Consider the following 27,771-nt stretch of genomic DNA (forward strand, 5'->3'; position numbering starts at 1 on the left):
TGAAGGTGAAGTTGAGTGAGCCGTAACATGTGGAATCTTTTGGGTTTGAGGACAATGCAGTCATTGTCAGAAGAGTTAAAGCTGCTTGTAGGAGGAGGCTAGAACTGCTGAAGGATATGCCAACTTGTGTAGCTTATGAGGTCCAACCGTGCAAAGGAAGATCACGGTGCGGGTTATCAGCTCACCAGAGCTCTCCACTATTCATATTGTATTACCCTCATTGACAAGGATCGATGTTCGCAGTCGCTGATGCACTTTAGTTGCATTATCACCGTGCGAGGTAATGGTTTGCACAATCATACAAAGAGCTGCTGTAGTCCACAACTCATGCCCAAACACATAAAGACAGGCTCTCAGACTCCTACAATTACCAAAGTAGGGCAGATAAAAGTTTGTAGTCCCATCACCTCAGGGTGTATTTTAATGAATTCGATAGATTTGACTTCGCTGAGCCACGACCAAGAAGTCCTTTTGTTTGTAAAGTAAACCAAAGAAAGCCAGAACACAGTTTTGATTTAAATCTTTAAATCTCCTGCTGTTGGCCAGAACACCAGAATCAGTAAATAGAAGTGATGTAGGCAAAGGGAGACTTTTTCACGCACAGCACCCAAATCTGAGCAGTTTCATTATTTTTTTGTAATCAGTTCAATTGTTTTTATCGGAAGAATGGTTAATATGTTTTGTGTGTGGAACAATGGCCAATACGTGTTGCATAGGAAATTGCTAACACGAACACTGCAATTATAAGCCTTGATACATTTCTGTCTGACCAAACGGTGAGAGCTGAGTGGACTGAGCACACCAAGAAAGTGGAGTGGACTAGGTGAGTCAAACTGCTTTGACCAAGTGTCAAGTTGAAACCTTTCCAACATTATAACCAAAACAACAAGGTATTAGCCGACGGTGTTGGCCCATCGCCAAAAGTGTACCAATAAAAATAACCTGATTTTAATATTTTCCGATGATAAATTATTTGTTTTCTAATCGTTATGCTTGCTGTTGAGTAGAGTCGAGAGGCATAAATGTAAAATATTTACCATTCAGTAGGCGCCGTTATCTGATGGGAATGGAGCAGAAGTTAATGCTAATAAAGAAAACCATTCTCGACTACTGTTTTCCACTGTGAAATTCAGTAATCAGCCGTTATTTCCTACATTCTCTAAGGTTGATTTTAGAGGCATTTTGAAATGTTCATTCTATGTGTTGTTTAGGTATTTTTTTCATTATGGAAAATTCCACAAACAGCTGTATTTTTAGGCTAAAACAATACTTTAAGGTATTCATAAGCATTTAAAGCAGTAGTTATGAGTTTTGGGATTCAAATTTGGGGTATACAGTAATTCTGATTTAGAATATTAATACAGGCAACTATAAATTACAGTAGGCTATGTTGTTTATCGCTTTTAGTGGGCATCAATTCTGGTCGTGATTATGTCCTGTTACCACAAACAGAGGAGGCCGACTGCACAGTGTACAATAAAATTGGAATTTATTTTATAATCTTATTTACAGCAATATCAATAGCTCATTAGTTGATATTGTGATTGCTTTTGTCAAAAATAATAAATATTTCTAACTCATTATTTTATCTGTTCAATGTCATTTCCTCCTGGTCTAGAAGGAAAATGACTTACTAAAAGCATTTGTAAGAAATTAACTGCAACAGGAAATACCAATCCACTTTTGATCAAAATCAGGAAGTCAGATAGTGCTGCAGAGAACTTTAAAGGATTTTAAGTTTAAGTTCCTCTCAGGATATTTGGACATAAATAAAATAAGCAGTTTAGATTTTTTTGTTTTTTAAAAATTGACTTAAAATGTGTATTGTGGCAAGATTGGACAAAAAGAGAAGATATGGTGGTCTTCTAGGGGCTTTTTGATTTGCTGCTGGGCTAGCAGGTTGCGGGGGTTGGGGGAACATGGCCCAGCAAAGATAACCAGGTAAAATACAAAGTAAAATCTTATTAAAAAAACATGCAGTGTTGATCTCTCCTTACACTTCAGGCTGCCCATCCAACTTCATTGTAAAGAACACAGTGGTGGTTTCGGAACACATCTCCAGTAATGGAAGCGCAGAATGATAAATTACATCCAGGGGTTTCAATGCAGACAAAGCAGCTTGCATGTAAATATCTCCATAATGAGTGCTGTTAAAAAGAAAGGGCTGAACAATTTCTTTTCCATTTTCCAAAGTTAAACATGCTCTCTGTTACAATAAAAAAAAATAAAAAATAAAATAAAAACAATTTCCATTTAGCTTTTGGGTCAGTTCCAAAATTATAAACTCTCTCAATTTCAGTACCATCTTGTGTAAAGATACCACAGTGTAAGGAACAGCGTGAGTGCACTTTTGTAAATAACATACATTTTACTTTGGTGCATTTGGGGCAATACGAATTGGCTTAATTAGCATACAAGCTGTTCACTACACTATTAATGATTCTTCTAGCTAAAGTAACACCATATTTCCTCTTGATCAACTAAAGATAAGACCTCCAACAGTTTTATGCATGACTACTGGAAGTTTATCTTGCTCTATAATGATAAATGTGTGATGGTATGCTCTGTAATGTAAAATGAATTAGTACTAGCTCATTCACAGTTACACATCATTATTAGTCTAATAGCAATGATTTACTTTGACATGTTCTGTTAAAACATACTTAATAAGCAACACGTCTCAGTACATTAATCTTCCATTTCTCATCATCTTTATTATGCAGCAACTCCACTCACAATTTCAGAAAACATTTCAAGATCTAAAGTCAAATAACATTGAGGACCTGTATAAATATAGAACATCACACTCAAGGGCGTAGGTTTGGTCTCAACATTGGTAGGCACGATATAACAGCATAACCTGCATGTACACTTTTTGCTCGAGATGGGACATTAATAAGACCAAACAAATTGGATGAACAGGGGTGCATTTCTCATGAATATGAATCTAATTTACTGCTATGCTAAATCAGGGGTGCTTATTACGTCGATCACGATCGACCAGTCGATCGCAACGCTAATGTGGGTGGCTCACGGCATCAAAAAATATAAAACAAAAGAAGACATAGTAAAACATGTACATAGTTAATTATGATTATGTTGTGTGAGCAACGTATGAGGTTATGCAGCACCCCTCTCTCTGTAAGCAGCTTCTTGATCACGTCTTTCTGGTTCTATAGTTTCCAGCAGAGTTCACTACATTTCTTACAGTTTAATTAACGTTAACAGTAGAAAACACAAACAGAAGGACACTTCTTTTTAAGCAGCGTCCTACTAGAGTTTTGAATGTTGGCAAATTCACACAGTTTAATGTTATGCTAAATCTGATGCAGGTTTTCAGTAGCAAAATTAGTGGTGTGTTTCCCATCTCCACAACATTGGCGTCTTTGTAAATTACTTACAGTAGCTAATGCTGGCCGAAAAAAATACTTCTAATATCCCTCCTCTTCAAAGGGGGTGGAGGAGGTGGCATGTTGTCGACATGCATTCATGGGTGGGCTGTGTGAGTGCGAGCATGCGTGTGTGTGTCGGGGGTGGGTCAAGTCATCAGCCAATCAAACGTGCGTTTGAGGTTGAAAGAAATAGACCGGCACATTCAGCAAGTGAAAAGGGGTAAATATGTTTGAATACAATGAAAATAATTTACTTAATAATCAAAGGGTCGAACCTATCCTTTACAACAGATAGGAAGACAATCTAAAATGATCTATATACTGTAACTGAACACATTAGATCATGCATATAAGGCTGCTTAAAAGTTTGTGGGGACAATTTGAGCATCCTGAAAAGTTGGCAGTGTTATGTCCCTACCGTCCCTATGCAAACCTATGCCCTTGATCACAATACTTAATGACACATACTGTACATAACAGCGGTATTTTTTGAAACTGGCATGTAAATGTTTTTTTTTTATTTTATTTGATATAACCCATTGGGACGGGATATATTATCATTTTAACCCTTTATAGCCAAATGTATCACATTTGATACTCAAAATTTCATGATTTTGAGACTAATTCAGAATTTTGAATTTTTTTTTTCCGGAAAAAATTGATGGATACAATTCAACACATGCATCTGTAGGTTCCATGAAAAAAAAAAACATCTGGATTTAGCAAGGGTTATAGATATTAGAGTGCTTATTACACATTTTTTTTTTAAATTATTTTTTTTTTTTACACCAATTAAAAAAAAAAAAAAAAAGGTTCCATCAAACGTCATTATTCAATGATTTTTGATTCTCTGACACTTGCTTCATGTTGCAGACGTTTAGGGTTCAAATAATTTATGCTAGCTCTCATGCAAATATTAATTACTTCATTAATCATACAGTACATACATACATACATACATACATACATTCATATCAGTGAAATGTTCTAACGGACATCATTGCTCTTTTTTCTTGAATCTGTTGAGTGTTATCGGAGCTGAAATTCATTTTGTCTAAACAGTCAACGAATGTTTGGATATGAAACATGCTCTATTCAATTAAAAAAAAAAAGTATATTTTCTTGAAACAAGTTATGGTGAGTCCTTGAGACAAGATGATTAATATTTTACAAATAATACAAAAGCTTAAATATCTAATGACATGTGAAAAAATATGGGTCAAAACCAAAATGTTTTCAAACCTTTTCTGCTCTAAAATCTATCCAAGAATGTATTGTCTACAAATAAGCCTCCGTATGTGACTGAAATTTCACTTTTAAGGGTTCATGTCTTATTTTATGTTTGATGAGATATTATGACGAAGAATTAGACACATATTCTTGGTTGGATTTTGGGTTTATGCAGTGGAGAGGCAACAGCTTGTAATCAGAGGTTATCCATCTAAGAGGAGCAAGTGGCTTTTGGGTACATTAGGTGTTTTATTTAGTTTTTCACTATGCTCCGTTTCATCCGACCTAAGGGGTATTCCAGGTGAAGATGAATGAGTGAATCTGCGAACGGTTCTTCTGAAAGACTGGTTTAATGTAGACCATTGGTACCACTCCATTCGTGGGTAGACTCTCTGTAATACTGCCCTGCGAAACAGTATATACACCCACGGATCCAGGATTTGGTTCCACGAGGCAAAGCGCAGCCACAGCAATAGGTTTTCGACCTGGAGAGGATGTCCACTCAGCACAGTTTTTGCAATAAAGACCTGGTGGGAAAATGAAAAAAAAAAAAAAAAAAGGAGGGGGGTTAAGGAATTAGAATAAATGTGGAAAAATACACTGTAGATGGGATGGAAATTGAACAGAGGAAGTTGCATTCATTATGCAATAAAGACAAGATCAGACATAATGGTAAATTCAATATGATAGGAAATGAGAGTTAAGAATGAAATTAGTGGAAATAATTGAACCTAGCTTGACAACTGCATTTCTTGACTTTACCACAGCAGCTTTTTGTGAAATAAAAACATTGTTTCATTGTTTGTTATCCAAACAGAGGTCACCTTGCAGTACTCAGTCACGCAGAAAATTTGGCATCGTTGATGACATGAAATGAACATTTACGGGCCTGTTTTGGTGTAGCTGACGCAGAGTTTAACATTTTAATGTTTTGATTAATGGAAACAGTAGCGATATTCTTGCAAAAGCTACAGTGAAGCCATCTTACAATGCAGACTCTAAATCAGGGGTGTCCAAACTTTTTGCAAAGGGGGCCAGATTTGGTGTGGTAAAAATGTGGGGGGCTGACCTTGGCTGACGTCCTTTACATACAACAATATATTTAAGCAAATTTTAGCAAGCCATTATGTGTGTCACATTTGCTTTATTATTTTTTTAAATGAATAATTTCAACAATCTCACAACTAGCCTTTGTGGCTAGGCTTTCGACTCTCGGGCTTTTGCGAAACACTGCTGCTGTAACATTAAACTAGCTTCAAGTTACATCAATTTCTCGCTACGCATCTCCCCTGTAATCGTGTCGTACATGTCAGCGTGTCTTGTTTGGTAATATCGCCTTACATTGAATTCTTTAAAAACAGGGACTGTCTCTTTGCAAATGAGGCAGACACAGTTGTTGCGTATTTAAGTGAAGAAATAGTCTAATTTCCACCTATCCTTGAAGCGTTGGCCGTTGCAGTCAACTTTCTTTTTTTTGGTTGATTATCGCCATTTAAGAAAATTGGGAGTAAAAGGTCACACGGGGTAATGTTGCTTAGAGTAATGCTGCCTTTTAGTGGGTAAATGAGGAGCAGCATTTAAGGTGTAAGCTACTTCATATGCTGGTAGCAGTACTGTTGACCAATTTATTAAGTCTATGTGCGGGCCAGACGTTATTGATTTTATGACAGAGGCTGGGGGCCGGATGAAATTTGACCACGGGCCGCATTTGGCCCCCGGGCCGGACTTTGGACATGTCTGCTCTAAATAGAAGAATTTAGTAAAGATAATGTTAATACCTGAGCTCTGGAAATTATTTGTCTTTAGGTCCCCTTGGAATTGGAGTGTATTTTACTTTAGAAAATCTTACATTTGGGTTTTTACAGTTTACAGGTTTGTTGTCAAAAGAGAGGATGGTGAGCATTTCATGCAGAAAAGACAGGGTATGTGAAGCAAAAATGCACAGCACAGGATCACGGATGAGACGATAGCTATATCTAAACACAGAATCCTTATGTTAGAGTGATTTAATGGGTTAGGGAATAATCGAAACTGTATTATTGAATGACCTCCAAAACACGGTTTGATTGGATTTATGTAGTTCGCAGGCTGATGGTAGAAAATGTGACTCATGAGCAGGGGTGCTGAAAGTCACTTAGACCAGGGGGTGCTGAGGGTCTTATTTTGTTTTTCCCATCCAAAAACAAATGTGTGACATATTTATGTCACACTGCTGTTGCCATAGTGTGCACTTCCTGTGGGTGTGGTATTACAGTATAAAAGGGGATCTCTGTTATGTCTCTGTGACATATATGCTGAGAAGCACACTGAATAAAGAAGTGTTGTTCCATTCAAGTCTCTGCCTTACATGTACTTAGATTAAGGAAGTACATAACAAAATGTTTTCGTCCAAATTTGTCATGCTTGTGCTTTTTCTCCATATAATGCGTGCACAATGGCAGTACACACGCATGCTGGATAGTTTACGTACTACTACTAGGCTACTACAAAGACAGTGTTCTATTTCACCTACAGTGTGTGTTGGAATTTTTGTATATAAAAAAAAAAAAAAAAAAAGCGCCCGTGTATTATAATACAAATCTCCACAGCTAGACGGCGCAATGACACACAAACACATTTGGGAATTAAAGGTCCAATAAGCCTCCGTTTAAAGGGATCCTTGCTCTTAAAGACATGTAATTCTTAAAAGATAAATGTTAGTATGAGTTATAATAATGTGATATTAAAACCCTTCTTAATGTTTTCGTTTTAATAACATTTGTAAAATTAAAAATTTTAACTTATAGGTAGCCATTCTTGTTGACGTCGCAGTGCAGTCACGTCACATGGCCTGCTGCCGAACTTCCACCGTGTCATTTGTTAAAAAAAAAACAACAACAAAAAAAACAAAGCGTGTCACTCGTTAGCTACCCCAACATGTCGTCGTACCTAATGACACAAGAGCTAGGCAAAACTAGTGGTGTACTTGCGGCAAGTGCGTCTCAATGACAACGGAGCGAGAGTGTATGCTGTTGAGAGCTCCAGTTTTTCTTAGCAGATCTTCAAGGTGAGCTATTCGTGATCAGACTTATTCCAATATAATTATGTAGATTGTTAGCAGCCAGAGCTGTCGTGTGGTTTACGTAGTACAGGCCAATAGTTTGAACACACCTTGTCATTCGTGCAATTTTATTTTCATGACTATTGACATTATAAACTCTCGCTAAAGGTAATAAAACCATCAACGCACACGTGTGATAATCAGGATCGGAATTGTGTCGTGGCTGACTGTCCTCATTAAATTCAGGCATCTGACGGGAACAAGGATCGAGTGTCCTCCATGTTTTGTACATCCAACTCACATTTAGCTACGTAAGGGTGGTCCATATTAGGTGCTCAGCCCGCATCAGCTGGCCACTGTACTGCTGCATCGGACGTGTCTGGATCAGTTTGAGTGGCAGCATCACTCATATTAGGTGAATACTGAACAGACACACTTACTGCCTGATGAACTTACAGTAGAGGTGAATTATTAGCTTCCTCTGTGACCAGCGGTACTCCCGAAAGTTCGCCTACCGCTATAGCGACAGAAGCGGCTTGCCTGCTTAAGAGAGCGGCCAGAGTTTCTTGTCTTAGGCGCTTTATTGCATGCATTTCACTCGCTTTCCGAGGGCATTGAGGCTTCTTGTGAGGGAAAATAGTTGGAACATCATTTGATTTTAGTCTTCGCTTATATCCAGCCGCTCCAGTGAGCTCTTTCATAAGTTGTCGTCGACTAAAAGCTTCAAACGCGGTAGGAGAAAAATGGCGAGAAAAAAGCCTTGGGTCTTTGGGAAGTTGTGAGTCTACGGGCATTTTCCCAAGCCTTTCTCTTCTTCTTGTAAATAGGAAATCTGTGGAGACTCACATCACTCCCCTTGTTTCCATTTGACTGGAAATTGCATCCAAAAGCAGCACATTGTTGCATTTTACTTTGCGAGTTTAGGCAGCAATACACAAATGTTGTACAGAATTGGAAACGTCCCATTTACGTCATCACTCTGAGCCCGCAAAACATGGCGCCAACTATTGATCAAAATATATACCAAATATTATTAAAATATTGTCATTGATTTAACATTTTAAGTGTTTCTAACAACATATTTTAGTACAAGAGAACAATTGTGGTTTATTAGAGCCTACGTGTCTTTAAGATCAAGGATCCCTTTAACATCCTCTTTTCACAACACTAAAATAAATTGCACATGAATTTCCAACAGTAGCACAATAATTTGGTTACAATGCAAGGTATTTGAAGTTGCAACGATCTTAATCTACAGCTAGCTTTTCTTTGCCGAGCACCATTATGAACTATTACAATCATCCTCATTTTCAAACTCGAAAGGAATTTGAGAAAATGTCACTGTTTTTGAAAAGAAAAACATCTAATTCGTTTTAACACTTTATTAACGCCTCCACTGTCAACGGTTAACTTTTCCGTTCCAATAGCGCCTTATCCAACGTGACCTGATTGCAAGCAAGGACTTTTGTCAATATATATATTTAATCCCCAAAGTTAAATACGCTATTTTTGCAATATGTTTTTTTTTATTGATATATTTTAGGACTATAAGATTTTAAGAAATCTACCAAAACACTTTTTTCCCCCTCCCAAACACCAGGGGGTTCTGCACCACCCTCAGCACCCCACTTCCCACGCCACTGCTCATGAATACAGTGAATGACTGTATGTGAGTTGTATAACCTTTTTAATATTCACATTCCACTCGCCTTATTTGGGAAACGTGAAACATGATGTATATCCAGGGGTCGAATATCTGATTGCAGGTGGCCAAGCGTATGTACAACAAAAGACTTTCATCTTTTATGGCTTCTGCAGTCCAAGAGTTCACCAGAATATAAATCTGTGCAAGGCATCACACAACCAAGATTAGACCAGGCTGACAAATAAATATTGTACTCAATAGGCCTATAAACAATGTTTCGTGTAGTTAGCATAAATTCCCAAAGTACAGTAATTTGACTCTGACAACTCTTTGCATTACGTTTAAAATATAAAATATTCCATGACAAAAAATTTGTTATATTCTGTATTGTGGTTACTCATTTTTGGTTTAGTCGTATTGTTATATTGATATATAGAGAGATTTGAGGAAAAGCGGCATTGAAAATGAATGAATGAATAGTCCATCCATCGCAATGATCCACCACGCACAATGCCAGGATAGTTTAAAGCAGTGTATTAAAAGCAAGGCATGTGCCTCTGAATGTCACAGTCATCAACAGAGCCAAGAGACCTCACACCATATAAAACACATGACAAGAAATAAGATGCTGTAAAACATTCACAAAGGTTTATGTCAGACAGAAGCAGATTCGATCAAATGGTTATGACACAGCCACAACAGCTGGTCTGGATGTAGGATGAGTACAAAAATAGGGATCACTTTGTTTAATTGGTGAGAAAACAAATTTAAATGTAGATATAATTTTAGTCTGAAAGCCAGTCCAGCAAAACTAGCACGGAGGAACCATGATGCCCTTTTAACTTGCTGGAGCAGAAAAAATCAATTATTCAGGCAGATGTCAGAAAAGAATGTACGTACATGTTTTTCAGCATAGACTAGTAGCATGAAAATACATTTTTTTGTATATATGTTATATATGTTATGCAAGCGAGAAAGAATGCTACTAAGCAGGAATGACAGACTTGTATATCACTTTATCATGTTGTACTTTAATGTTGTGTTCTGTTTAAAGGTTCAGTTGCAATAGTGAAAAGTTAAAAACTTTGACCAGCCTGTGATAGATCAATGAATATGTCATCTAAAACCTTCCCACATGGTCTTTTGTTAAATGTTCGTCATATACTGTATGTATTTGCTTTCAATTTTGCAATTTGCTGATATCTGATACGTATAATCACCACAAAGGCCACCGTAAATCACTGTACATTTTATATATATATATATATATATATATATATATATATATATATATATATATATATACAGTGCTGCTCAAAAGTTTGTGAACCCCCTCAACATTTTGGAATTTTCTATTATTTCAACCTGATTTCCTAATCAATCAATTCAGTCGTTTTTTTGTTTTGTTTTTTTAACAGTTGTGTTGTCGAGACTAAATTAAAAAGAGTTTTCATCAACTGATGTAGGTGCAAAATTGAACTGTTTGGTCACAACCAAAACCGCCATGTCTGGCGAAAAGTCAACACTGCATACCACCAAAAGAACCTTCTCCCAACAGTGAAGCATGGAGGTGGGAATGTCAAGATCTGGGCTTGCTTTTCATCCTCAGGACCTGGACAACTCCACATAGTCCAGGGAATCATGAATTCTGAGGAATATTGTCAAATCCTAGAACATAACCTGACGCCATCTGTTTTGAAGTTAAAGCTTGGCAGAAGGTGGATCATGCAACATGATAATGATCCAAAGCATTCCAGCAATACAACCAAGGAATGGCTGAAAAAGAAGAAGATTCGTGTTCTGGACTGGCCCAGTCAAAGTCCTGACCTAAATCCCATTGAAATGCTGTGGCGGGACCTGAAGCGAGCAGTTCATGCCAGACGCCCATCAAACCTCTCTCAACTGACTGCGTTCTGCAAGGAAGAATGGGCAAAAATCCCCCAAAGTAGATGTGAGAGGCTGATTAGTCACTACAGAAACCGTTTGGTTGAGGTAATCTCTGCAAAAGGAGGCGCAATATCCTATTAACTGAAGGGGTTCACATACTTTTGCACACATGATATCTGAGTTTTTCTTAAATCAACCACTTTTGTTAAATAAAGAATGACAATATAACTATTTCTTTTGTTTCAGTCCATTATTTGGAATGTCAGTATTGTGGATTTGGGTATAACTTAACATTTAATAAGGTTATTTTAGTTTTTTTTTTACAAAAAATCTGACCATCGCTGTGGGGTTCACAAACTTTCGAGCAGCGCTGTATATATATATATATATATATATATATATATATATATATATATATATATATATATATATATATATATATAGTTTTGGTTTAGAGGATGCTGGTTTTGAGCGTGTTGCCAGAAAAGGTCAACTACCGTATTAAATTCCCCTCAGATGATCTGCAGGACTTTAGTTCCGCTTATGAGGAAGTTGCATTGCTGAGAAGAAATGAACCATGTAGAGAGGAAGCACAGTAAAATCTCCTAGGATGGTAAGATGCCTCATTATGGAAGTGCTGATTAAAAAAAAAAAAAAAGATAAATACCGCAGAATCAGTTAGAGGATGCTTTAGATGTCTTTCCCATGTGACACCATAATGGGCTTGCTATGCCAAAATTCCTATGACCTTATTAATGAATCTGTATACAGTATTGAGATAATCCAGAATTGACGTGTTTGCTGAAATGCATCATCAAATGCTTTCTTATTATTTGTCTTGAGTCCTTCTATAGAATCCACATGTAAAACTGAGACAGTTCTGCACTTTAAAGGAAGAAAATTAAGCTTTGGATCAAGTGCATCCCAGCAGAAAGAATCTTGTTTAACAATTCAGAAATTCACATACACAAAAAAAAACAAATTTAACTTTTGTGCTGTTTAACCCCTTGATACCTGAATTCACATTAAACAAATATTATACTGTACATCAATAAAGCATTGAGAAATACATACACACATATATTTATATATATACCATCTAACACAAAAAGGATTTGGAGGATATCTCTTTGATAGGGTTTGTATTGCACCCATCACCTTATCAAATCAATATACAGTGGGGCAAATAAGTATTTAGTCAACCACCAATTGTGCAAGTTCTCCTTCTTGAAAAGATTAGAGAGGCCTGAAATTGTCAACATGGGTAAACCTCAAACATGAGAGACAGAATGTAGAAAAAACACAGAAAATCACATTGTTTGACTTTTAAAGAATTTATTTCCAAATTAGAGTGGAAAATAAGTATTCGCTCACCTACAAACAAGCAAGATTTCTGGCTGTCAAAGAGGTCTAATTTCTATCGAGGTCTAACGAGGCTCCACTCGTTACCTGTATTAATGGCACCTGTTTTAACTCATTATCGGTATAAAAGACACCTGTCCACAACCTCAGTGAGTCACACTCCAAACTCCACTATGCCCAAGACCAAAGAGCTGTCGAAGGACACCAGAGACAAAATTGTAGACCTGCACCAGGCTGGGAAGACTGAATCTGCAATAGGTAAAACGCTTGGTTTAAAAGAAATCAACTGTGAGAGCAATTATTAGAAAATGGAAGACATACAAGACCACTGATAATCTCCCTCGATCTGGGGCTCCATGCAAGATCTCACCCCGTGGCGTCAAAATGATAAAAAGAACATTGAGCAAAATTCCCAGAACCACACGGGAGGACCTAGTGAATGACCTACAGAGAGCTGGGACCACAGTAACAAAGGCTACTATCAGTAACACAATGTGCCGTCAGGGACTCGAGTCCTGCACTGCCAGACGTGTCCAGACGTCCAGGCCCGTCTCCGGTTCGCTAGAGAGCATTTGGATGATCCAGAAGAGGACTGGGAGAATGTGTTATGTTCAGATGAAACCAAAATACAACGTTTTGGTAGAAATACAGGTTCTCGTGTTTGGAGGAGAAAGAATACTGAATTGCATCCGAAGAACACATACCCACTGTGAAGCATGGGGGTGGAAACATCATGCTTTGGGGCTGTTTTCCTGCAAAGGGAACAGGATGACTGATCTGTGTAAAGGAAAGAATGAATGGGGCCATGTATCAAGAGATTTTGAGTGAAAATCTCCTTTCATCAACAAGGGCATTGAAGATGAGACGTGGCTGGGTCTTTCAGCATGACAATTTCCTTCGTAAGAAGCATTTCAAGGTCCTGGAGTGGCCTAACCAGTCTCCAGCTCTCAACCCCATAGAAAATCTGTGGAGGGAATTGAAAGTCCGTCTTACCCAACGACAGCCCCAAAACATCACTGCTCTAGAGGAGATCTGCATGGAGGAATCGGCCAAAATACCAGCAACAGTGTGTGAAAAGCTTGTGAAGAGTTACAGAAAACATTTGGCCTCCATTATTGCCAACAAAGGGAACATAACAAAGTATTGAGATTAACTTTTGGTATTGACCAAATACTTATTTTCCACCATGATTTGCAAATAAATTCTTTAAAAATCAAACAATGTGATTTTCTGTTTTTTTTTTTCCCACATTCTGTCTCTCATGGTTGAGGTTTACCCATGTTGACAATTACAGGCCTCTCTAATATTTTCAAGTGGGAGAACTTGCACAATTAGTGGTTGACTAAATACTTATTTGCCCCACTATACATACAATCAAGTTTTTTGAACACACACACACTTTGGTTAGGTCTTTAGTCCTCCTCCTAATTGGCATTTACCTGGTTGGGAGCAACTTTGCTCAGCTTTTGTTTTAAAAATTGTAATAAATATATGATATAAATATATAAATATATATAAAATCTCCTTGCAAAACAACTATGGCCTTCATCACTTGACACATCATGTGAGTGTGTTGGCATACAGTGACTGAATGTCTAAGCATTTTGGAACCAGGTTATCCAAGCGAAAGATTAACCGCTGATTGAAATATGCCTCCATGCACGTCGTACACGCACACGGAACCTGGTTGAAGCAGTAGTGTCATGTGAGAAAATACATTTTTTGTCATTGTGAAATGGCAAGGTTTGGTGTCATTAAAAAACGATTGTAGTCCGCGTCTCTGTGAGGTGTTATGTCACTACACCACACGCATTGACAAGCTTTCCATTGAAACACCCACTCAACAGACAGTCAACCAAAATAAATTTAAAATTGTATATATTGAATATTAAAATTGGATCCAGTCATCCCCACATGAGAATTGAGATTTTGCAGTGAGGCAGAAAAAAGATCTACTGAATTAGCTTGAAAAATTACATTCTAGGCACTTTCAATGCAAATTTTCATTCAAATTATGAAAAATAATGTGAACAAAACCACTTTAGGGCAGCTTTAAGAGCTTTTCATAATTCTGTAAGTATTTCTTTTTATTCCCCAAAACATCTTGTCTTTTTTTACTGTTTGATTGGCTTAAACAAGAAAAAAAAACTGGGTATACTTTGTAGTTCTTGGATGAAGAAATTGTGCCGGCATTTCAGAATTATATTTTACATTTCTATTCAGATAAATCGAGGGACTTACCAGTATTGGACACCAGCAGATAGAATTAATGGCCATTATCAGGATGAGCTGAGCCATCATTTCCACTTCCTGGTCTCGAGGATGTTGCATATTATCCTTTCCACAGCACACCTTGATCAGTGTCACAACACTCACGGTGTTCAATATAAAGGACACAACAATGCACACTAACCCGACCATGGAGAAGAGTACTGAAAATGTCAGGTCACTGCCCTCTGAGTTAATGTTGAAAAAACACCAGGAGCCTGGAATTTGCATGTGGTAGCTCCCAACTCCTGTCAATGGCAACAACGCTATGCAGCCGGCAATAAACCACACCAGCAACAACATGAAGACTGTTCTACTTTTGGGCAGCGTGGTGTGTGCAAATGGATGTGTGATGCCAATGAAGCGCTCCAAAGCCATCGCGGCACCAAGCAGTAGTGGGCACAGCCCGTAGAAAACCATGGACATGCCCATGAAGTTGCAGAAATTGCAATGTGGGTCTAAAGTGCGCCAGTTGAAGTGTGTCACATGAAAGGAGACAACAATGCTTCCTGTGACCGCCAGACCCATGAAGTCTGTGACAACTAGGCCGCCCAGGAAAATGAGGAAGGAAGAGCGAGAGCTGCTGTGAGTCCGCCGGAACGACTTGATGAGAACCACAAAGGCGATGAGGTTGGAAGTGACACCCAGCACACTGAAAATGGATGAGTAATAGGCTGAGGCAATATTGGGCACATAGTTGAATGGAGGATTGTTAATAGTGTAGCAGAGTGGGGTGTTGTTGGAGTTTTGTTGGTTGGATGTGTTCATGGTGTCCAGAGGAATTATGGGTTGTCCACTTCAGATTTTGAAGAACAATTTCACCGCAAAAAATCGGTCTCTTGAACCTTAAAAGGAAAAAAAAAAAACAACGAAAAACTGAGTATCCATCTTCTATATACAGTATTTCACACATACACTAGATTTGGTCAAACAATATTTTGTTATGTTAGGAAATGAGGCTGGAAACACTTCTCTTTGGTATGTAAAATTGAAATGTTTTTACTTGAAATTAACAACACCAACAAAGAAAATATAAGGTTATATATGAGTTGGCAGGAAATGCGATTAATTTTAGCTAGGAACAGGAAACCCACGCACCCCATAATCTCCTCATTGATCATTTCCGACGTCTGAGACATTTAAAAAAATAAAAAGTGTATCTGTCTATTTGTGTATTGAACTCAGATTTTTGGTACTGCTGAAAAGCAATCTGATTTCAGTTTCTAATTGTCTTAATATCTATCTCCTACACACTAGTCGTCTGATCATGTTTTCCGTTGTAAAGGCGGAATTTCTTTTACCAAGTGTTCCCTGGTGAAAAATAAACGTCTTAAGTGTAACAAAACATACTTATGTGTACTTGAAGCCACTCTAATCATTAGTATACATCAAGTGTGTTTATGGATATTTTAATTACAGCATGCTAATTTGTAACAACTAATTTTATACTTAATATATTTTAACTCTTAATTAAATTGTGAAAAAGCTGACTTGAAATGGACTTGATGTACTTTTCCATGCTAAAGTGGAACAACCTCAAGTATATTTTGTATACTGTAAGCATATTAATTCATATTTACTAATATGTGCGTAAGTAGTAAAATTGAAGTGTACTTTATTTCGAATACGAGTACATTAAAACAAATTGTTAGTATCTTTAAAATGTATAAGCGTTAAACTTTAATATAGCTCTACTGCATTAATAATATGCTTATTTATATATATATTTTTTAGTACACTTTACCATTACTTTGCTATATTGTTTTCTACTTTGACTATTCTGAGCACTGTATTACTAGTATATTAAAGAAAGACTTGTGGGACACCTTCCAAGTGAAAAAATATACTTTAAAATGTTTGAAAAAAACGAATTGCAAACATTGCATACAATACAAATATAGCAATTAACAACTCCACACCTTTTCAAATATTGCTTTTTTTTCTTTAACTGAAATTGGTTTTTCATTTTTTTAAGGAATTTTGATGAGTGATACCACTCCAGCTCCACTGTTGTTTTGATTAGAGAAATTGTAAAACGGAAGTCGCAAGCAGAAAAGTGGAGATAAAACGGAAGTACCTCAGAAACTTGTCTACTGTAGAAAAATTACGGTAGATAACTTTGTGATGAAAAAAAAAATACAGTGGCATATTAAAAAAAAATCAAAAATTAAACATTGTAAGCAGTTACTCACAATGTTACACATTACTTGAGTTTTCTTTTCACCAAATACTTTTTTATTTATACTTGAGTACATTTTTTTGGATGACTGCTGTTACTTATACTTGAATAATATTATTTTGAAGTAACACTACTCTTACCTGAATAAAATTTTTGGCTACTCTACTCACCTCTGACTAAAACGCACATGTGTAATGGTTAAGTCCAAGGACAAAATGTAAGTCATTCCACTTCCAAACAATGTTGAAAAAAAAAACCAAATTTGGAGGGAACTACTACTACATTACAGACGTGTTGTTTGATTTGTGTAGATGATCTAGTTTATCCGGTTTTCTTTCTTTTTGCAAAACTGATTAAATATTACATAACAGTTGCAAGAATTGCTATCAGTGTACTTTGCACACAGCATAAAATGTCCTAATTGGTTTTGAGTGCATTTTTGCAGAAATATTACTGACAAGCTTCCAAAACAATGCCCTGAAATACAAGTGTAACTAACCTCACTTCATCATAAGACTGAAACACAACTCAAACCTGACATTACAGTGTTAATAGTAAAATGTGCCCTTTAAAAGTATGCTCTGAGAGAATGTAACAATGACAACGTTGAGCATACATTTTGAAATGTCAAAAATTATTGTAAAAAGTAATCTTTAAAAAGTACATTTTAGAAATTACACATAATATCTATTTTAAGTGTATGTTATTGCAATATATGTCAAATGTAATATGGTATATTTATTCTAATGTGTGTTAAAAGTATAAAGACGAAAGCATGATTTTAGTATATTTTTTATACATTTTTGAAAAAGTGCAGTTTGTTCCAGTACATTTTGAATATATTACTAAAATTATAAATATATACTAGAAATACAATAAAGTGCTTTTTTTCACCAGGGTTGGTCAAATAGTCATACAAGTAGCACATGCAGCAGATTGAGTTTTGATTTTGCAAAAGCAGGAGCAGTTTGATTCCATATTTTCATAAATGGCAATTTACAGAAAAAGTATGTTTATTTACAACACACATTGATGGGCAGGCAGTCTGGAGACCCAATATTTTTTTAATACAAAGAAAAAAAAAAATTAAATCATATGTTAAAAGTTGCAGAAAAAAAGAGACAAGGATAACTACACCATTATCAGGTCATTTACTCCTTCAGAAATTTCTAACATTAGACAAATGGTGGTGGCTGACCAAGTGCAATTACGCTAACCTTTTAAGTGTGTCACAAGCCAAAGTGCCTATTAGCTTGGAATCAATATGTGCAGCTTTAAGGAGACATGCTAATTGCTCCCCATGAAAAAAACATTGGTAACCTCAGAAATAAAAGAGTTTATGTCGCCAACAAAATATTGAAAATTGGTTGTAATCTGTGTCGCAGTTTTTTATGTCACTAAATTAATATTCATGGATTACTGATGAGAAAACCATCCTTAACATTACAATTTTAAGCACTAACAGAATAGTTCTCAAACTTTTAACTCCAAGTACTACCTCAAAGAATACTTGAATCTCCAAGCACAACTATTCTTTAAAGTGTGGTTAAATAAATGAAAAGAAAATACTGTATTTAATTAAGTATTACATTCACATAGAAATTTAATCAATGTAAATAGATATTTGGAAACATACTAAACTGCAGAGAACAACGTGTCACCAACCGCAAAATGCATTTGAACAGCACTTTACAGCTGTGTACCTTTTATTAATGTGAATGACTAGCAAGTACGCCTCTTACTGTTACAAAGACTGACTAATGTACACATTCTGCTTTTCCTATTTATGTTGCTTTAGCTATATATAACGGTAGAAGAAAGACATTTTCACACATTCCTACGTTGGAATAAGTTCCATTTCTGCTTTGATAATTACCGTCCCACTTTTCCTCTGTGCATATGTGGCAAAACTCATTTGTGAAAATATTATTAAATTACAAAATATTAGTAAATATAAAATACAGTAAAAATGAAACCAAAACACACCTTCAGGTGCATTAAAATTTGTTGTAATTGGAAATGAATGTGCTCCTGGAACACTTTTGTCAAAAAGTATACAAATCAATCAAACATAGAAGTGATTGTAATCAATTGGCTGTGTTTTACATTGGTAAAATTTACAATTTTATAAGAACACTTGAAGACACTACCATTTAATAAGAAACATATGTTGTACATGAACACTTGAAAATGAAAAAAAAGAAAAACTATAACGCAATGTAAGAAATACCACAGCGTCTCTATGCTTATAACTTAATTTAGTTGCAACAGAAGACAAAAGTCTGACATTTTCAGGCAACAATATTAGATTGTTTTCATTAGGAATACATACAGTCTTTCTAACAATGGAATTTTTTTTGCATTTTGTGTTCATCAAGTGAGGCTGTATCGAATTCTAGTCTTACCATTAGATGAGGGGTTGGAAGCAGACATTCGGGTTTCCATCCAGACCATCGATCTGCTTCTCATTGGATGTGGATCTAACATAATTGCCACAGGTGATGAGAGGAATCATTTTCAGGGTGTGCAAACCCATCTAAACAAATTTCAAAACACATTTTAAAAGCTAGTGTCACAACACACTCAGTAACCCTTCTTAGTCTTCTTGTCTCTGTTGCTGCAGAGGCTCGCAGCAGCTCAGATAATCATCTCCTGCTTGAGTCATACTTGCTTTTCCTCCCTGCAAATGGGGTGGGCTTTGGGAACATGCACAAACTATTTGAGAGAGGAATGAGTTACACCGCAAATGTTCAAAGATAAGTAGGACATTTATAAATGGTGTTCATAGGGGAATGACGTTTGTCTCATTTTCACTGGTGAGAGCCTCCATTCTTTCACTTTTGTGCCCATAAAAGGATACGACTGTGATCATAAAATCCACATAAACAGTTTGTCAGTGCAATAAAACAAAAATGTCACAAGTATAAGTCTTTTTTGTTTTGAATGGGTTTCTTGGTGCAATAAAGGTTAGGACAACCTTAAATGTTTGACAGTTTGACACTGAAGAATTGTTATCACTGATTCTTGAGAGTCATGACAAACCATGTCCTACAAAAAGAAGTCTTAGTTAAATGAAAACTAAATAAATTCACAATTGTTAACATTTTAATCTATTCATTTATTTTTCTATATATTTATTTATTTATTTTGGCACTCCTGCGATTCCATAGATCTGGGGTAAGAGGAACCATGTTATATCTCTTGTCCTTGGCAAAAGGCCCAATATTCAACAGCCTCAAAAACTTGTGAAATTGTTGAAAATTGTTAATTGAAAATTGTTAAGTTATACGCAGTTATATGAATTCAAAGGATTAGAAATATATAAAATAAGGCATGTTTTGATTGTAGTACATTTCTATTAAGATCTGCCAATCAAAGCTATGTCCTCAGTTTCTGTCAAATCTTTCAGATTTTTTGCATCTTTGTATTTTATTATTATTTTTTTCATATCTCTAAGGACCTCTTTCCATTCTCCTGGCTGTAGTGATTGCAAAAAATCTACACATAGTCAGTCAGGTGTGTTTTATAATTTTTGGTAACACTTTATAACAACTATCCGTTTTACTAGTTAATAGATCATTAGTAATGATAATAATAAATGATTTATTGTTGATTTGTGAAGTATTTGTTAACAGTTTTGTTAAGCATTTACTGGATGTTCTTAACCTGAAACACAGTTTGTGTAGAAACGTTTCAAGTTTTTGCATGTAACGTTTGGCATTTCTATCTTGTCAGATTAACAAATGCCGTTCAGTTCAAAAGAAAAGGCATTTTGATAAGGCATTTTGCAGGCAGTGCTCATGTTGCACATTTATGAAAATCTGCCATAGAACAAACAAATATTTGTACTTTTCTTTGCATATTTAACCAATAAAACTTATGACCTTCAACATAAAGTGTATATAGTTTTATTAAGATCCATCAACTAGCATGGGCATTTAAAATGGGGTCAACCATATTGGAACACCCTGTAAATGCTTAACAAACTGTTAACAAATACTTAACAAATCAACAATAAATCATTTATCAACAGTTTACTAATGATCTATTAACTAGTAAAATGGATAGTTATTACAAAGTGTTACCTAATTTTTGATATTTTTGATGAACGATGTCGATTTTCCCTTAGTCACAGCTGGAGCATGCCGACTCCGTTTCTCTGTTATGATATTTTTATAACCCATAATGCTTTCAATGAAAGTAATTAGATTAAATTAGTGAGACACCTTTCAACTGCCAAAAACCTAGCTAACTAACTGTAGTCTTTTCTTCTGCAGAGAGAAAAAAGATCCTACTTTGTCAGCTCTGTCATGGTTTTATATAATATGTAATATAATATATACACTGTTATATAATTATACAATATATAACATGTTCTGTGTAAGACAAGTTATTATTTTTAAACCTATTATCACCTCTTTAAATAGCGTCAACTCATCGTCAGTTTCTCGTCAAGTCCGTCAGATATCTGTCAACCCCGTTAGATGTATGTTTTTGTTATTTTGTTGTTGTTGAAAATAATATTTTTAAGGTAATAAAGTCTCATATATATATATATATATATATATATATATATATATAATATATATACACAGTGCCTTGCAAAAGTATTCGGCCCCCTTGAACCTTGCAACCTTTCGCCACATTTCAGGCTTCAAACATAAAGATATAAAATTTTAATTTTTTGTCAAGAATCAACAACAAGTGGGACACAATCGTGAAGTGGAACAAAATTTATTGGATAATTTAAACTTTTTTAACAAATAAAAAACTGAAAAGTGGGGCGTGCAATATTATTCGGCCCCCTCGCGTTAATACTTTGTAGCGCCACCTTTTGCTCCAATTACAGCTGCAAGTCGCTTGGGGTATGTTTCTATCAGTTTTGCACATCGAGAGACTGACATTCTTGCCCATTCTTCCTTGCAAAACAGCTCGAGCTCAGTGAGGTTAGATGGAGAGTGTTTGTGAACAGCAGTCTTCAGCTCTTTCCACAGATTCTCGATTGGATTCAGGTCTGGACTTTGACTTGGCCATTCTAACACCTGGATACATTTATTTTTGAACCATTCCATTGTAGATTTGGCTTTATGTTTTGGATCATTGTCCTGTTGGAAGATAAATCTCCGTCCCAGTCTCAGGTCTTGTGCAGATACCAACAGGTTTTCTTCCAGAATGTTCCTGTATTTGGCTGCATCCATCTTCCCGTCAATTTTAACCATCTTCCCTTTCCCTGCTGAAGAAAAGCAGGCCCAAACCATGATGCTGCCACCACCATGTTTGACAGTGGGGATGGTGTGTTCAGGGTGATGAGCTGTGTTGCTTTTACGCCAAACATATCGTTTTGCATTGTGGCCAAAAAGTTCAATTTTGGTTTCACCTGACCAGAGCACCTTCTTCCACATGTTTGGTGTGTCTCCCAGGTGGCTTGTGGCAAACTTTAAACGAGACTTTTTATGGATATCTTTGAGGAATGGCTTTCTTCTTGCCAGGCCAGATTTGTGCAGTGTACGACTGATTGTTGTCCTATGGACAGACTCTCCCACCTCAGCTGTAGATCTCTGCAGTTCATCCAGAGTGATCATGGGCCTCTTAGCTGCATCTCTGATCAGTTTTCTCCTTGTTTGAGAAGAAAGTTTGGAAGGACGGCCGGGTCTTGGTAGATTTGCAGTGGTCTGATGCTCCTTCCATTTCAATATGATGGCTTGCACAGTGCTCCTTGAGATGTTTAAAGCTTGGGAAATCTTTTTGTATCCAAATCCGGCTTTAAACTTCTCCACAACAGTATCTCGGACCTGCCTGGTGTGTTCCTTGGTTTTCATAATGCTCTGTGCACTTTAAACAGAACCCTGAGACTATCACAGAGCAGGTGCATTTATACGGAGACTCGATTACACACAGGTGGATTCTATTTATCATCATCGGTCATTTAGGACAACATTGGATCATTCAGAGATCCTCACTGAACTTCTGGAGTGAGTTTGCTGCACTGAAAGTAAAGGGGCCGAATAATATTGCACGCCCCACTTTTCAGTTTTTTATTTGTTAAAAAAGTTTAAATTATCCAATAAATGTTGTTCCACTTCACGATTGTGTCCCACTTGTTGTTGATTCTTGACAAAAAAATTAAATTTCATATCTTTATGTTTGAAGCCTGAAATGTGGCGAAAGGTTGCAAGATTCAAGGGGGCCGAATACTTTTGCAAGGCACTGTATATATACTGTACATACATACAAACAAACATGCATGCACACATCGCCACACACATAACAATGTCTTATGTTAAATCTTGAAGTGAAACGAGAGTAGGAAATAATGTGTGACTGGGTGGGAGTTAAAAGCACATAATGCAGTGAAACGCACTCAATGCTTTTAAGGTGTTCTTCGGACAAGAGTTAGACAAAATATATGCCCGGATGTGGTGAGTCGACGGATGCAAACAATGGCTGTGTTTGTAGTCCGGGACAACATGCGAAAAGCCTAAAAAAACGATTCCAGGAAGAGTGTGATTCATGCAAATTAAAATGTTACTGTTACTGGGCCAATAGGAAAAAATGGCAATTGAAAAAATATTAAAATTAGTCACACAAAGAACAGGATGTGGCCTCAGAATAATATCCAGGCGAAGGTCCAGGCAAGGAGTCAGGCAAGGTTGACAGGGGTTGCCGAAAAGTCGATCTGGTGACAAGTTGGAGCATTGAGCAGGCTAGGGTAGTGATGGTAATTGCTCGTTCCTGTCATCACCCCACCATCTGTTGTCCATCCTGTAATCAGGGAGCTGGACGTGCAGACACACACACACACGCACACTATTATTTGTATTGCAATGAATGAGGTGTAGCCAAATCTTTGGCCTGTACAGTCTGTATTTGAAATACTGCATCAGAAAATATATTTTATCATTTGTTCTTCTTCACATTAAGAAGCCTAGAAAATACCCAGTGTGTGTATGACTGTTTAGTAGGGTGGTCCACTCCATAAGGGAAAAAATAAACAAGTGCTGATTTTTGTCCACTAGGTAGTCGGTCTTTCTGTGCAAGATTTTGTGAAGATGAAATATCCTTCAAGGGTCCCCAATTTCATTGATTTTTCTTTATTGTTTCAGATAGAATGGCAAAACCCAGGCAGACATTTGGCTGCTAAGGCAACCACGGAGAGCCTTCTCCACTGCCAGGTCTCCGATGAAGATTGAAGTTCTTTCTGTGATGATGCATCACCACCTCAAAATGATCTTTGATACGTGTGGGGGAGGCTGCACTGCCGCCCTGGACGTGTGGGGAAGGACAAGGATCCCAACGCAGCAGGTCGACTACTGCGTTCTGAAGCCCCGCAGGCTATACACAGAACACACACATATACACAGAACTTCAAAAGCACAATACTCGTGATATAGAGAGCGACCACCTCAAGGAGAAGATGTTCGTTGATGACCTGCACGAGTTGTTCGACTTCTCCATGAAGGATGCACTGTCTACGATGATGAACGAGGAGGACTGTCAGTCCCTGCGCATACAGAGGACAGATGTGAAGCTATGCAGCATGGCCAGTGCCGACATGGCCACTGCCTCTCTGGACCGAAGGCGTGAGGTTCACGTGTAGAAAGAGATGGCCGTAAAAAGGGGTTACGAGGAACGAGATGCTTCATCCTTAAGAACAGCTGGCCATCTCTGCAGTTCAGCCACCGCTACGGAGGAAGCCGACGGTACGGCGGACGATTAGCTCACCTCCTCCTTGTTGGGGGTTCCTCCCCTGAAGCAACGCAAAAATATCTTCTCCACGCTAGCGGTCGTCGGAGCTCTCGGCCGTGTGAACCTCCCGGACAGAGGGGCTGCATTTATGATGAGAGCTGTTGCTCAAGCCTTGGGGCATGATCTGACGGGACTCACTGTATCTCGAAGTTCCATCCACCGTTCATGGCGATCTGCAAGGCAACCAATGGACCATCAGCTTTAAGAGAAGTTTGAGAACACTCCTACTGGGATGGGAAACTTCTCCCCGACATCTCAGCCAAGACTTTCAACTGTGTGATGGTCTTCATGTCTGAGAATGGGAGAGAGGAGTTGATCGCGGTGCCAAAAATGGAGACGACGCCAGGACAGGACCAAACCTAGGCCTTTTTGGTAGCAATTGAGGAATTTGGGATCCTGAACATGATTGCTGGAACGGTCTCCGCAACAGGGCTTGTATGCTGCTTGCGGAGGCGTTGGGGAAAGAGTTCACCTGTATCACCTGCTGCCACTAGAGATAATCCTCTCTGATGTGTTTCACATTGTCTTCCTACATATATACTAGAGGCACGGACACTGCTCTGTTCAAGAGGTTTTGGAAGAGGCCCTCCCTCGACCACGCAGCATTCATTCCTGCTACTGACGACCTCTTCCAAGACCCCCTGTTCCTAATGCGCACCGAAATGAAGGACTACCACTCCAATGTGATGTCTGAGCACCTACCCCGTATAGACAGGCTGGCTCACGTCTTCTTTGGTCGGACCCCCTCCCACGAGTTTCCCACCCCTGGAGCGACCCATCACGCCAAGTGGATGGCGAAGTGACTTACAGTGGGGCAAATAAGTATTAAGTCAACCACCAATTGTGCAAGTTCTACTACTTGAAAAGATTAGAGAGGCCTGTAATTGTCAACATGGGTAAACCTCAACCATGAGAGACAGAATGTGGGAAAAAAACAGAAAATCACATTGTTTTATTTTTGAAGAATTTATTTCCAAATTAGAGTGGAAAATAAGTATTTGGTCCCCTACAAACAAGCAAGATTTCTGGCTGTCAAAGAGGTCTAACTTCTCCTGTCCACAAACTCAGTCAGTCATACTCCAAACTCCACTATGGCCAAGACCAAAGAGCTGTCGACGGACACCAGAGACAAAATTGTAGACCTGCACCTGGCTGGGAAGACTGAATCTGCAATAGGTAAAACGCTTGGTGTAAAGAAATCAACTGTGGGAGCAATTATTAGAAAATGGAAGACATACAAGACCACTGACAATCTCCCTCGATCTGGGGCTCCATGCAAGATCTCACCCCGTGGCTTCAAAATGATAACAAGAACGGTGAGCAAAAATTCCAGAACCACACGGGGGGACCTAGTGAATGACCTACAGAGAGCTGGGACCACAGTAACAGAGGCTAATATCAGTAACACAATGCGCAGCCAGGGACTCAAATCTTGCACTGCCAGATGTGTCCCCCTGCTGAAGAAAGTACACGTCCAGGCCCGTCTGCCTTTCACTAGAGAGCATTTCGATGATCCAGAAGAGGACTGGGAGAATGTGTTATGGTCAGATGAAACCAAAATAGAACTTTTTGGTAGAAATACAGGTTCTCGTGTTTGGAGGAGAAAAAATACTGAATTGCATCCGAAGAACACCATACCCATTGTGAAGCATGGGGGTGGAAACATCATGCTTTGGGGCTGTTTTTCTGCAAAGGGACAAGGACGACTGATCTGTGTAAAGGAAAGAATGAATGGGGCCATGTATCGAGAGATTTTGAGTGAAAATCTCATTCCATCAGCAAGGGCATTGAAGATGAGACGTGGCAGCATGACAATGATCCCAAACACAAAGCCAGGGCAACAAAGGAGTGGCTTCGTAAAACGCATTTCAAGGTCCTGGAGTGGCCTAGCCAGTCTCCAGATATCAACCCCATAGAAAATCTGTCGAGGGAGTTGAAAGTCCGTGTTGCCCAATGACAGCCCCCAAACATCACTGCTCTAGCGGAGATCTGCATGGAGGAAAGGGCCAAAATACCAGGAACAGTGTGTGAAAAGCTTGTGAAGAGTTACAGAAAACGTTTGGCCTCCGTTATTGCCAACAAAGGGTACATAACAAAGTATTGAGATGAACTTTTGGTATGGACCAAATACTTATTTTCCACCAGGAATTATTTAAAAATCAAACAATGTGATTTTTGTTTTTTTTTCCCCACATTCTGTCTCTCATGGTTGAGCTTTACCCATGTTGAAAATTACAGGCCTCTCTAATATTTTCAAGTAGGAGAACTTGCACAATTGGTGGTTGACTAAATACTTATTTGCCCCACTGTATGTCCTCAAAATGGCCGATTCTGCCATCAATTCTACCTGACCCAGCGAGAAGAAAAGGCAGTGACCACTATGGTGCTGTTCGTCAGCCTCATGTACGTAAATCTGCTTCTGGAACGAGGCCGCCCTTTCCTTAAATGCTGCGGCAATTGATCTTGTGCTCCTCAAACTCTTCAAGGACTACCCAAATCAGGGAGTTGGGACTGCTGTTCATCTAGTGCTGTCCCGTCACCTGGGGTTGATTTCTGAACATCTCGCCGTCCTCTCCTTGTTTGATGACAGTCTGTTTGTCACAACAAAGGCATGTGTGGCACGTCTGGACGCTCAGTCCAAGAGTGGAGATCCACGCCGCTTCAAGCTGACCGAAGGGGAGACTGAAGCACCCCTCCTTTAAGAGTACTTCATGAGCAGGTCAATCTCATGAAGCTGACGGGGGATTCCTCAAGAAGGACCCCACAACTTGGGAGGTGGACGAGACCTTCCACAACCTGAAGAGAAGGGCCCAAACCCTCCTCATAACTAAAAGACCCAGTAGTGACAGAAATACTTCAAATAAATGATATAAAAATGCCAAATTAACCAATTAAATGACATTGCTTTTTATTTTGGTTTCAAAAGAATCACATAAAAAAAAATCACATACAATCAGAATCACGTGGAAAAAAACAACAACAGCAACATGAAACACACCACAACAAAAATAATAACACCCCT

The 27,771-nt window shown here is 37.9% G+C and overlaps 1 protein-coding gene across 2 annotated transcripts; it reads right to left on the bottom strand.

The window, feature by feature from the left end:
• Window positions 1–1,315: 1,315 nt before the first annotated feature.
• Window positions 1,316–19,675, bottom strand: tbxa2r (thromboxane A2 receptor). Of its 2 annotated transcripts, XM_057840832.1 has the most exons (4): window positions 19,409–19,675; window positions 14,798–15,669; window positions 9,372–9,505; window positions 4,976–5,149 (listed from the first exon to the last, which is right to left on the bottom strand). In XM_057840832.1, the coding sequence occupies exons 2-4, from the start codon at window positions 15,590–15,592 to the stop codon at window positions 5,125–5,127; spliced, it is 954 nt and encodes a 317-aa protein (XP_057696815.1). In that variant the 5' UTR covers window positions 15,593–15,669; window positions 19,409–19,675; the 3' UTR covers window positions 4,976–5,124. The 2 variants fall into 2 exon arrangements, with proteins under 2 accessions (XP_057696814.1, XP_057696815.1); XM_057840831.1 differs by lacking the exon at window positions 9,372–9,505 and having other exon boundaries at window positions 1,316–5,149; window positions 19,409–19,674.
• Window positions 19,676–27,771: the final 8,096 nt, after the last annotated feature.

Source organism: Corythoichthys intestinalis, chromosome 7 (assembly GCF_030265065.1).
Source record: "Corythoichthys intestinalis isolate RoL2023-P3 chromosome 7, ASM3026506v1, whole genome shotgun sequence".
NCBI classification, from domain to species: domain Eukaryota; kingdom Metazoa; phylum Chordata; class Actinopteri; order Syngnathiformes; family Syngnathidae; genus Corythoichthys; species Corythoichthys intestinalis.

What these genes read in the sequence shown, in the direction of transcription:
- tbxa2r (XM_057840831.1), bottom strand. Translation starts at nt 15,592, where the DNA reads ATGAACACATCCAACCAACAAAACTCCAACAACACCCCACTCTGCTAC. An exon ending in TCTGCTGGTGTCCAATACTG is followed by an intron (nt 5,150 to 14,797) that starts GTAAGTCCCTCG and finishes TTTTCCCACCAG; the next exon opens with GTCTTTATTGCAAAAACTGT.